Source organism: Diadema setosum, chromosome 22, assembly GCF_964275005.1.
Source record: "Diadema setosum chromosome 22, eeDiaSeto1, whole genome shotgun sequence".
In the NCBI taxonomy this organism is placed as follows: Eukaryota; Metazoa; Echinodermata; class Echinoidea; order Diadematoida; family Diadematidae; genus Diadema; species Diadema setosum.
Genome location: NC_092706.1, coordinates 15,659,517 through 15,672,787, shown reverse-complemented (window position 1 = coordinate 15,672,787; position 13,271 = coordinate 15,659,517). Strand labels below are relative to the sequence as shown.

Here is a 13,271-nt window from a genome sequence, read left to right as displayed (position 1 = left end):
ATTTTAATTAATTAATTTTTGGTTAAATTCACGTGCGTGCCGTCAACGCGGCTGCAAAAAGAAGATTGCAACTATGGCAACTATATACAACAAGTATTCACCAAATTGTATTGATTTTATAAAGAGGTATAAACCTAAATAGAGCCCTTCATTATTAGTTATCCTATAAAAATATTAGAATATAGAAATGTCCTTATAATTCATATATACGTAGGCCTAATTATGTACTCTAAATCTTCAAACTTTTGATGCTCGGGATTGTCCGATATCTTCCATATCACTGTTATGCAGATGTGTGTAATACTACAGTTGTACTTACATTAATTGTGCATTCTCTGAATCCACATTTTAGGTAAGCAGTGGTAAATGTCCCTTCAAATGAGATGATGACGTCATAGCATCACATGTCTCCTATCTCACGCGCACCGTTGCCCATATCATGTCCTCTTCGGTTTTTTCTTTTTTAAATTTCAATTATTTATATTTGTGAAAAGGGGTTACTTGTTTAATAAAAAAAAGAAGAAGAAAATGTATCGTATATGATATTTATGGATGGCACATACTAGTATCTTGTTTAAGAGATGAAGCAATTATAGAAATGTGTCTTTGTGAGTGGGAAGACATAGGCACTTAAAAGTGCATAATGTTAACTCTATTGACTTAATATGTGATATTTCTTCGTACACACCAAGAGGAGAGGTGTGGGGTGAAGACGTCATCCAATTTGTTTGTTTGTTTTTTGTTGTTGTTTTTTTTTCATTTTAGTCAGACATTGATAAAACTTCAATTTGTTATCAAAACTAATAGTAGAGGCTACTATGTAATCCCGTGAGATTTTTGTGCCAAAATTGATTTTTTTGGCTAACTTTGTCAATTTGGGGGTGCTGAATCCAAAAAAGTTTGGTTCCACTTTTTCTGACCACGTCTTCAGCCGCCATTTTGAATTTCAAAATGGCCGCCATAGTAAACTGTGATTTTATCCATATCTCATTAAGTGAGTATTATAGAAGCTTCAAATTTGGTGCAAAGTGCATGGTTGTGATGTCAGACACTCTGGTATATCTTTTTCTGATATTGTGGATTGTTTTGATACAATTTGTAGGCTGCCATCTTGAATTTCAAAATGGCCGCCATAGCAAACAGTATTTTGAACCATATCTCATGCAGTGAGCATTGTAGAAGCTTCAAATTTGGTGCAAAATGCATGGTTGTGATGTCAGCCACTCTGATATATCATTTTCTGTTATTGTGGCTTGTTTTGATACAATTTCTGGGCTGCCATCTTGAAATTCAAAATGGCCGCCATAGCGTTTTTACCCATATCTCATGTTGCAATTATTGTAGGAGCATCAAATTCTCAGTAATAAGACATGCTAGTGGTGTCCAACATTCCAATACAGCTGTTTCCTATTGTCGATCATTAGATAGGCCACCATCTTGAAATTCAAGATGGTGGCCATAGAAAAACATATGATACTGTGGTAAGCGCCCTATAGATAAATTTGCCAAAATTGTCTTAGTTAGACCGAATTCACGTTCAGGTCACGCAGAACGACAGCCATCTCTTAATTCAAAATGGCCGCCATAAATTCAGACTGTAAGGACGAGGTTCTAATGATGTCATCAAGCCATCCTGAGAGGCAAAAACTGTGTGTGTGTGTGGGGGGGGGGGGGAGGGGAGGGGTCCCATACCATTTCCCATAAGTGTGGGCAAGCATGTAAGCGTTACATCCCACGTCCCATAATAGCGCTAAGCGGGTATGTGATTCGCTTACACGTGATTTGTTTTTACCTCTCAGGCAAAACATTATTTGGTTTTTTGGAACCTCGTCAATAGTTACATTCAATCCCAGTTATTGAATATTTGTACAAAAGTAAGCATTGATACAATTAAAGGTGATCTTCAAAAATTTGATGCTGCCTTGAGAGAATGAAGACAAACACGGAAAAGTCTCGCAATGTCAAGAAATGCCATGGTCACCCTACCAGGCATCCCATTCACAAGCTTGTTTGTTGACCACAAAATAAAACAACTCATCAGGGAGCTCATAATTGCTGGATGTATTTCTGGAATAACACAGACTGAATAAGGAATGCCAATGAGTAGGTTTTTCCTGATTGCCCTTGTGTGGGTCATCCTCAATTATCAAGACTTCCAAGATGCTTACTGCTGTACCGCCAATGACTCTAAAACTACCAAGGAGCAATAATAGCTCAGTTCTGTGGCACTTTGGATGCATAAGAATTCCTCAACAATTTAGAACTCCATCACACGAGGGTAATCTCAAAAATTATCACTGCACTGAAACTGATGAACGTGGTGTTTGGCAATCAGGTATCGGAAACATTCAAGGAGGATATTCTAGAAAGAGATGAAAATGGATGTTTTCATGTTCTTTACTAAGAATTTGTATCTGAAAGAATTAAAAAAAAATCTGTCTGGGATAATATGAGAAAGGCCAGTCATTCAGCTCTTGCAATTGAAATACACGATGTAAGATTGGATCAAAAGTCACTAAGCTTAAGAACACTATAACACTTCTAACACTTATAACACTTCTACCGGTACACTAACAGTCTGATAGACCTGTCATTATCCAGTCATTACTGGAGGATACAATTATCGGAAGTTGTAAGTTCTACTGTTCTATCAAGTAATTCCACAATCACTCTTCATCTCACAATTTATGGCCTTCTCCTCATTCTGACTAACAAAGGTTCATTTTTCATACCCATGCCTTAGAAACCCACAAAACTGAGCCAAATAATCAGCCTGAAAGTTGAAATACTGATCAGTCAATTCCATCTGACACAGAACGGGGGAAAAAAGAAACAAAAGGTTCATCAAAGATGCCATGGGAGCTGTCACCCGTCGCAATGAGGAAGCAGATATCCTCATTCCGTTGCATGTATTAAATGCTACTTCAAGAGCAACAGGGAATTTCAGAGATATTGATGATTATTACGTATAGACACTGACATTTTCATTCTCCTAATGGATCTTTGCTTTACTGCATCGCATGTTTCCTGCTCCATCACTGGAAAAGGGGAGATGATTAAGTACAATTGACAATGTTGAGAGATTATGTTCTGCAAATTGTTGCGAAAAACAAAGGTCTGCTTGGTCATGCCTTTCATGGCACAGGATGAAGTTGAAAATTTGAGGATGTCTCAAAGAGCAGATGGATCAAGAATTCTCTAAGCCTTGAATCATGCAGAATATCCAATGACACAGTCCATGCCTTCCAGAAGTTGGGAGTGGATGACTTCAACCTGGACAATCTCCCGCTTTGCTTTCGTAGAGTCTTGATACAACACATCCAGAGAACAAACCTTGTAAACCTTCAAAACCTAATTTGTGCCTCTACTATACAGGGGAATTTAATATGGTACATTGTAGTTATTTCCAGCGGATATACATAAACTGTGCAATTAAATGCTTTGAGCTTCCTACACCAACGGTAACCACATAATTCATTATCATGTTCATAATAATGACAAGAAATGCAAAAGTCATTGTTTCTGGAAGAATTTAGAACCAATTCTCCCCTGTGTACAGCCCTATATACAAGTGCTGTGACTTTAAGAACACATGCAGGGAATGAGCCTAGAAGACATTAACTAAAGTAAATTTCCAATAAATTTTCTAGTACACGGCTAATATTGTGTATTTAAGTTCTACAACCAAATCGTCTAAATGGGGGCATTTAGTCACCCAGACACAGTTATTGAGGCACTTTTGAAAGTCATTTGCTTTGACACCAGAATCACATGATTTCCCATTCACAAGTTTTACCCAAATGCAATGCTCTTAAAGGAATGTTTCCCATGGCAGCCATTTTGCGTTTCAACATGGCAGTGTACCTACAGGAAGCAGTCCCTCCTATGCAATGATAACACTATTTATTGAAGTGATTGACTTACACATAGGTCCTACATGAAAGTGCTCCAGCATGCTTGAGTTTGCAGGGTAAAGATCTTACAGTACCAAATATGGGTCGAAATCATCTTGAATTTCATGAGTGGCAGCCAATGCGAATAATCCATTATTACAGAATGTATATGATTATGTGTGTGTGTCTGTGTTTGTAAAATAATGTACAATGTACACCACCATAAACATTGATATGCCTAAAAGTTGCTTGTCGACCACAGATATTAGCTGAAAAGCAGCCATTTTGAATGATAAAATGGCAACCTCAAAAATGATCTGCAATTTTAGGGAGGGGATCAAAGTACATCTGAATGTTCAACATCATGAGCCCGGTTTATGCCCGAAATGTGAACTTTCTGTATTGTTTACAGCATGAAATACGGGTCGAAATATACATTCTGGTATGGCGGCCATTTTGAATTTCAAGATGGCCACCTATGATATCAAAATGGACCATCATTTCAGATAAAGATGTTTCAGAAAGTATGATAGCAAACGCATGCTCTCTGCCAAAGTTAGAACCTTACACAATGCATACAATATGAGATATAGGCCCAATTACATTTGCTATGGTGGCCATTTTGAATTTCAAGATGGCCGCCAACCAAAATTATCCATCATTTAAAACAAATATGTATATATTAGCATATCTGACATCAGAAGCATGCTTTTTGGCCCAAATTTATACTTTCCATAATGCTTACAACCTGAGATACAGGTAAAAGTGCATTTAGCTATGGCGGCCATTTTGAATTTCAAGATGGCAGCCCTCAAATTGTATCAAAACAATCTACAATATCAGAAAATGGTGTATCACAATGTCTGACATTATAAACATGCTTTTGCATCAAATTTGAACCTTCCATGATGCGCACATTATGAGATCTGGGTCAAAATACAGTTTGCTATGGCGGCCATTTTGACATTCAAAATGGCGGCTGAAGACGTGGTCGAAAAAAATGGAACCAAAGTTTTTTGGATTCAGCACCCCCAAATTGACCAAGTTAGCTAAAAAAAAGCAATTTTGGCACAAAAATCTCACGGGATCCAATATTTCGACATAGCAGACCGTACTAAGAATCATTTTGGTCCGCAAACCATTTTATTTCTTCCATGATAGTTATAATCATAGGATTTTTTTTTTTTTTCATCACGGATGGAAGGTGGGGGGGGGGAGGAATCATGTAGATAATGAAGAGACGCGCGCGAGCGAGAAGTGAGGGGGCGGGGCGGGGCGGGGCGGGGCGGGGCTGGGGCTGGGGAATTCCCTCTTTTCACAAGAGGGAACTTTTGCAGAGTTTATCACGGAATTAAAACTCCACTGTCTGGTTCACACTTTGGGTGGTTGTTTGGAAAATTTTCTATCAAAAAAGTAAGAAAATAAGTAGGTTGTTAAATTGCAAAAAAAAAAAAAAAAAACACCCAAACAAACAAACACACACACACATACACACACGAAGAAAGAGACTGATTCTTTCATCGTTGCGTGACTTTCTCATTTTTTTTACTATATAGAAAGTCGAATGTTGAAGATATTTAGTCTATACGCGCTGTGACTCGCTAGCAAGGAGATGGCGTGGCCCACGGGAGGAGGTATCCCCCCCCCCCCCCCCCACATGAGGGAGCTTTTGCATAGAGTAGAAAATTATCGATCTGGTGCACACTCTTTTGGTGAAATATTCGGAAAAGTGTCAAAAAGTAAGCGACACGTGCGCTAGTTATTTGTTTCAATGGCAAAACGGAAACCCAAAACACACTAAATTCTCATCTACAGATCAACTTATTTGAAAATTAACCGAGGAGTCTAAAGAAAAACTTTACCTCACCCCCCCCCCCCCCCCCCCGTCTGCTTTATACGGTCATCATGGTTGGGGTATGACGAAAATCAATTTCAACTTAAGTTAACATTAAATCATTTTCACGTTTGAAGGGCCTACGTGGTTTTGGGCTCCGCATAATACACAAAAGAATTGTAAGTGGCATGACTTACGGGTATGTAATGGACTCAACCTATATAGGGTAAACGATGGTCTTATACTAGTCCAATGAATAATATTGTTTTGTGCGGGGGTATTTGTCGATACAAATATATTACATTCTATATCAATGCATTTCAACTTTTGCTGCTAAGTTTTGTAGGCCTACGTGAGCATCGATGAGCCGAATCACATTATATTGCAACTTATATACAGTTGTCGAGGTTGTTTCTTTGAGTCTATTTCATGTTGATTCCTTCAGCTTGTACCATTACCTTTCTTGGCGGTTAAACATCTTAGTTTTATACATCTTTCTTTGCTGATAATAAACAGAAACAAGATGGTCGCTTTCTTTGAAGTCTATCTAGTCGAGCTATATGAATGGTACTGCATGCCGTACCTTCCAAGGACCATCACTCTCACCAGCTGAGTTCCGTAGGGCGAGCCTGGGAATTTCTCCGGGAGAGCCAACCCTATTAAAAACTCATCGCGTATAAACATTCCCATTATCTAATATCCATTCAGTTTGGTATCAAGTAGTCATTAAAAGATACCAAATCACACTACTTTATTAATCTGAAGCGTGATTTTAGGAATTATAGCTACCTGTGTAGTCATGGATAAGACAAATTAGACATAATATAGTGTTTCTTCTTCAAAATACATTCATCATAAGAAGGGTACCCCCGTTTAGACGCCCACAACAACAAACCTTCTTGCAACGTGTGTGCAATGTAACCTTTGATATGCCACGATGCCACGCGCGACCTACGAGAATCAGTTTAATCAGCGATGCGATGATCTGACCGACGAAGTTGACAATAAATGTCTACGTGGATTCGACTCAGAAATACAGCTAGCTACTAACGCGCGAGAACTGTAAACCATCCTCTAGATATCGTTTCGACGCTGTAGGATTGCAGTAGCAGTTTTGGCGCCATGTCTTCTCCAGGAAAGTCAGAATTGAAAGCTGGACACCCACCAGCAGGTAAGGTCTACACTGTGGAGTCTGTGTAAACCAATTGTAAACTACAGGTTGTATTGAATGGTTGAATGATCTGATGATTGAATGGTATGATGTTTGGCAATTGTGCACTTTACGGCCCTAGCGCACAATTGCCCCAAGTTCAGAGCTGAGGGCTATAGATATTACCTGACCAGTGACCAATAACGGTAGGATGATGCCCAGTATTATAGTCAAAGGAAGTTAATCAACAATTCAACATTCAACAGATCTAACCTGAGCCTGGAATTATGAAATAAAACTAAAAGTAGCCGAAGATTCATTGATGCCTCTGACTCTGCTCTGGCCGCAGGTGGTCAGTTTATGCAGTTTATGCCGGCACCAAGGTTCGACCATGCGCAAAAGCACATGTCTAGTTTCTACATAGGTCTAGTAAATTTACTCTACCCAAGATTCTGGAGTGGAACTTTGACTGGAAGAATGCTTACTTATCAGTGGAGGATCCAGGGGGGAGCGCACCGGGCGTGCATCCCCCCCCCCTCTTTATTTTTTGTTAAAACAAAAGAAATTCAAAGAAAAAATGGGGAGGGGTGCGTGCGCACCCCCCCTTTATTAATTTTGTAAAGGCGCCCCTGGATCTGCCCCTGGATCTGCCCCTGCTTCTACTACTTCTACTTCGGTACCAGTACTTGACAGGATCCATCAGTCTGAATGTAGCGTCAAGGGGACTAGTGAGTGTCCAGTGCAGTGCAGGCAGACTGTGCTTATATTATTATTAAATTCAAGGTGCAAGTAAAAAAGGCCACATGAGTAGTGCACTTTAACCTGTGAGTAGTGTAGTGTTGTCACAGTAGTGGGGCTTCTAGTTCTTGCCCTTGTAATCCTTTCTTTTCCTTTTCTTTTGGTGTTACACTGTATTTTCTTTCGGTTTGTCTGGCTCTCTTCTATGCTGTCAGCATTTTTGCCTACATGTATGTGTTCGAGCTGAAACGTTGGTTTGCCCATGTTCGGTCCAGTCTGGTCTTGAAAGTGATCGCTGATAATGGGCATTGACCACATTCTCTGGCAGAGAATTTCATTCATTGTTCGTCGGCTGAAGGTTTTTTGTCTTTGCTTGGTCTTGATCTGTTTTTGCTGAGCTTCAGACTATGCCCCATGTATTGGAAGTAGCAAATTTAAAGACGGCATTACTTAGGATTCTGTCCAGGCCAAAGATGATCTGGATCATGTCTCCTTGTCTTCTTTGGTATTTAAGGTAAGGAAGGTTGAGTGTCTGCAGTCTTTCTGTGAATGATAATGTCTGGATGTTTGAAATCATTTTGGTAGCTCTCTTCTGAACTCATTCTGTGTAGAAGGTTGTTGATTTTTAGACGGTGTTGTGGTCGAAATATGGGCAGCTTGCATTAACTTATGATGCCTCGACAGTATCAGCAGAAAGGCTGTCCCAGGAATTCACCTTCTCTGGCTGAAAGAGTGTAATATCTTTACGCCACTCTTCCAGTTCCCTTCAATACAACTTATGCCTTATGTCACTGCATGCAACTTGTACTTGATCATTAACAACAAAGAAATAATTCTGGAGTCTGAGCATGTCTAAAGCAGCCAGACAATCATTGAGCAGAGGGATTTATGGTGAATGCAGTACATACAGATGTGTAACTGCATGTCCGCTGTTTCATGAAAATTTCACATAATGTGATTTGTTTATACCAGCTTTTAACACCTGTCATGTTCTAACACCATCTGTTTAGACAAACCTTTCTGGCATCAATGGTAAAGTGTAGTTTCCATACGCCTGAAGAAGCTATTGCTATACATACTAGGCCAGTAAACCCACTGAGGACGAGTTGATTTGCTATAACATGCATTTCCCTTTAGCACCTGCCCATGTATTGTGGATCAATTCAATATCTAAGAGTGAATCCTTTCTACCTGTTACAGTTAAAGTTGGTGGAGTGCGAATACCAGGCAAGGTGCAGACAGAGAAAGTATCCAACAAGGAGCCAGACGTAGGAGATGAGGAGATCGTAGAGACTGTCGTCAGGTGAGACAATCTGAAGGGAAGGGGCTTGGAATATGCACTGCACTATATGTGACTCTGCATCACAAAACCAACAAAAAGTGGCACCCCTTGATTGCTCATGAGGACTCAAAAAAAGGTGAAATAGGTCAACCTAGTCAATGTTGAGTTTTTCATATTTTCTGAAAGAGCTATTCTTCTTCACTTTTCCTAAGTTTGGGATCATAAAATGAACGGGAAAGTGTGTTTTCAGCAGTTTTTCTACAACCCTTTTTTTTGTTTGTAAAGTAGTGAGATTAAGTATGTCTGGGATGCCCCTTTTCATTTCTTGAAAATCCTTTGCACACTCTTCACTTTCAACTCTAATAACTTTTGAAAGAATAATGCTACTACTTTGATTTGTTAGCAGTAATCATGGACAGAATGTATTAATAGAGCATGCTCAATTTCAACCTAATTTGATAATCCCTTCATTATTGTTGCTACCGTGGTTTACATCCGTTTTTTTATCCCATTTATTGCGCAGCTACACGTATGATGGGGTAAAGATTAATTAAGAGATTGAATAGACTGTGTACTTCAGAGCCTCTTTTATCAGTTATCATTTTAAAGCTTAGAGTCTGCTCTTTTAGAATCTGCCCTTAACAAAAAAATCAATGTCTGGCAACTTTTTGTTGGTTTTGTGATGCAGGGTCACATAATTGCAATGTATGCATCATGTGTGCACACCAACATTATGACTGTAAGATGAAATGATAATTGTGAGAGAGGTACTGGTATTTCTATACATTATCACACCCTCACACGATTATTATTGCAACTACACTTATTCTTGTCTTTCCATTAAAGTTAACCTGCTAACAACCTACTTATGTGCTTGATAATTCTCTTTCCAGTCAGAATGGACTTTAATCATTTGCTTGGTTAATGTTTACTTTGCCTGTTGTATTTAACAACATTGTACTTCCATGCCCCTTGCCTAAGGACAGTCATTGTTGTATCACATTACCATAGGGCAGTCAGTGGTTGGACACATACACTTGTACTTCTAACTTTAGAAATCTGCTTGGACTGCAGAAAGGATGTTCACACTGTGCCAAGTACAGATAAAATCTTGTTTGCTGTCAGGAGATTATCTGGTAGTAAGTCTTTCCTTTACTCCTAACTGTTTGATCAAACTATGTATTTCTATAAAAATGGCTTCCTCTTCTGTTGCATCCTCATTTATGTTAGGCCACAACTCTCTAAGTCCTCAAGATGAGCCTTATTCCTTGTATTTAAGCATCAGCCTGGACTATTCAAAGACCCTCCCACAACTTGCAATAGCACTATACCTTGTAGGTACATGCTTTTAAACAATATCACCCTACCCGGTACCGTGCATTGCATTTCTGACATAACACTGGCTGGTCTAGTGTGCATATTGCAAAGAGCAACACCAGGATCTGATATGTTTCACAGTTGATAAGCACATAAACACAGACACATGTACATGAATTGGTATAGTTTCAGAAGAGAGAGTGATTTTTTTTGTTTGTTTGTTTGTTTGTTTGGTTTTTTTTTTTTTGGGGGGGGGGAGTTGATTGGTTTTAGGAGGATGCAAAAAAAAAAGGAACGAAAATCAAGAATATTAATTATTTGCAATTATGTAAATGATTATGGAGCAGATAATAAATTGGTGGTGAGGTCTAGTCTCATATACATATCTGAAGTCAAATTGTGTTGCATTAAGGGTTCTTAATAAAATTGTACCATTCTTTTATAGAAGTTTCCTTTTCATATAACATGCTATAAGGACACTGATGAACATTTTGCTTTACTACAAGTACAAATGCATTCTAATGAAGGCCGAGATAAAAAAAAAAAAGAAGGTCAATTGCATACTGTGGACTGATTATCTATAGCAATAAGGGAATTAGACTTGATAGTAGGCTAGAGTAGTGTCAATGTGTGTGTACATTTGTAGGTGTGGGATAGCTGAAGGCCATTCATATCATCCAGTGAATCAACAGTACGTAAGCCAGGTGTGTTTTCACACAGATATCTCACAGATATGGTTTATTCTTTAATCCAGACTAAATTCAGAATTCCTTTTAGGTTTCTCAAAAAGTTGATTAATGAAAATTGAGACTTTTGTTCAGTACTAGTCCCCAAATTGTGTGCAGCGATATATTCTTATTTAAACTTGTCTCAAAATTGTGTTCCTTGCAGAACTTACCGAGTTTGATATCAAATCAATGAATCTTGTTACACCAGTACCGGGTATATGTTTGCTACAGTGTAGGTGTGAGGCTGACTTTGAAGTAAGAATACGTGTAAATCAACTGAAATACACAGTTTGTGTACAATGCATGTCCTTTGTTGTGTCAACTGAACCTGTACCAGTTATGGGTTGTTATACTGTCTCTTATAGTTAAAAGACATGATTTTGCTGCATTTAAGATACTGTTTAGACTGATTCAGCCTTCTAAATAGAAGGTCTAGTGTAGGACACTTTCTTTGATCACCAATGTGTGTTTGTTGTTGTTGTTGTTGTTGTTGTGTTTTTTTTTAAACTTTTTTATATGTTTTTCTGCACAGTCAACATTCATCTGAAACTACTTTAAGTGTGTGGCATCTTATTTCCTGTCTTCATCTAGCAGTCCATAGTAAGATGTACCAAAGGTTCTCAATTACAAGATTTTATCCACTCATTCAGCAGTCCACAGTACGAGTCTTATTGAAGCTGTTATTTACAAGATTTTATCATCTCATTCTATATTCTTCTCTTCTCATGATTCACTCTGCAGTCCGCACAAGTCTGACACCAAGGTTCTAATATCCGGAGCTCCTTCCCAAGGTAACAAGGACTTTCCGCCAGAGGCAATCAAACATTACCATGAGAAAGTCATGCCAACTAACCAGAAGAGCGCCAGCAACAGGCCAACTAACATTTTACAGCAACCCAGGAAGAACTAAGACACAGACTACTAGGAGTATGGTAGTGGTAAAAAGCAAATCAATGAAGTGCAAATAAAGAGTACAACCAACCAGGTGATATTGGTACTTTTACAACTCACAGCAAAGCAAGATAGAAGTATGGCAGAATTTTTGTGAGGGGAAGATCCAAGGAAACCAAATATTGTTAATTTCTCTGTAAGGGTTCTTACTTTATGTTGTTTCATTTTGCAATGCAGAGTCCAGTTACTTGTATATTGAGGTGGTCATTTTGTGCAGCGACCAAGAATGTATTCCCTGTTTTCAAATGATGGGACTACTCCATTTGTACACGAATAACCCATTGTAATATCATACCGTAGGTCAGTGCTAGTTGCATGATAGCATGTGCCTACAGTTGGAATAGTGCAAATAGACAAACAAAAGACTGTTTGTAATACAAATTTCATTTAGATGCACAGTGGGGAAAAGAGTAGTCCTGATTATTTAGTCGATATTTAACCAAAGTCATCTTAATTTTTTTTTTCTATTTGATTTCAATCATACTCTCTTCTATAACAGTCCCCACGCTCTTACTTGCTTGTCTCTTACTAACAGCGTAAGCTCTGAACAGATTTCAGTGAATACATTGTAGCATTTCACAAGAAAGTTGTGTCTGGTTTTCTCGCGCTTGTATACATACTGACTGATATTTTATTCTAATGATCTAAAATCAATATGCCAAGCATCTGAAATGATGAAATCTATCTCATGTGGAAATAGGTACAATTTGTATGTTGCATGTTGAACCTGTAAGGCATATCACAAACGAAACTTGCTGTATCATTCAGCTTGTTCTTTTTCCCCTCCTAAAACTAAACAAATGGCCATACACTGATAATCTGGGTGACTCTACTTTTAATGAGCATACAGTTGATAGCCTGTCGCTGACACATTGCAGTGAGGAAGACTTGAATCTCTTATAAACTTGGGTTAAAAATTTTAAATGCAGCAGTCATCCAGCAGTTTGTGGCTGCACATAGTGGAATAGTGAAATAGGCTGTTATTTAGTGGGATGGAGTAAGACATTAAAAACTGCAAAAGAAATTGAATGCAGGACATTATTCAAGTATTGTTTTGTTTCAGTGCCAAGATATACTGTAATGTTTCACAGTGACCACAGTAAAAGTTAATACTCACTGATTTTTGCAAGTAAGGAATTGTAGGTTTTTGGTTTAGTTGACATGATATCACCTGATGTTTAGATAAGTAGTTTATGTGCATCCTTTGGTATTTTTAAAGGCCGTATTGCATCAGTATGATGTTATCATTAGTTTTAGGTAATTAGTCTGGATTATGTCACAAGATTGTTATTTTCCTTATTTTGAGTTTCAACTTGGTCTTCCTCTCACAACAATGAATCAACATGTTTACAAACAAAAACAACAGAAAATGACTCAA

General features: G+C 38.3%; 1 protein-coding gene across 1 annotated transcript; it reads left to right on the top strand.

Moving 5' to 3' along the window:
* Positions 1–6,655: 6,655 nt before the first annotated feature.
* Positions 6,656–12,974, top strand: LOC140245012 (death-associated protein 1-like). The gene is made up of 3 exons (XM_072324602.1): positions 6,656–6,898; positions 8,816–8,918; positions 11,684–12,974. The coding sequence occupies exons 1-3, from the start codon at positions 6,850–6,852 to the stop codon at positions 11,850–11,852; spliced, it is 321 nt and encodes a 106-aa protein (XP_072180703.1). The 5' UTR covers positions 6,656–6,849; the 3' UTR covers positions 11,853–12,974.
* Positions 12,975–13,271: the final 297 nt, after the last annotated feature.

What these genes read in the sequence shown, in the direction of transcription:
- LOC140245012 (XM_072324602.1), top strand. Translation starts at nt 6,850, where the DNA reads ATGTCTTCTCCAGGAAAGTCAGAATTGAAAGCTGGACACCCACCAGCA. An exon ending in AGCTGGACACCCACCAGCAG is followed by an intron (nt 6,899 to 8,815) that starts GTAAGGTCTACA and finishes TACCTGTTACAG; the next exon opens with TTAAAGTTGGTGGAGTGCGA. An exon ending in ATCGTAGAGACTGTCGTCAG is followed by an intron (nt 8,919 to 11,683) that starts GTGAGACAATCT and finishes TTCACTCTGCAG; the next exon opens with TCCGCACAAGTCTGACACCA.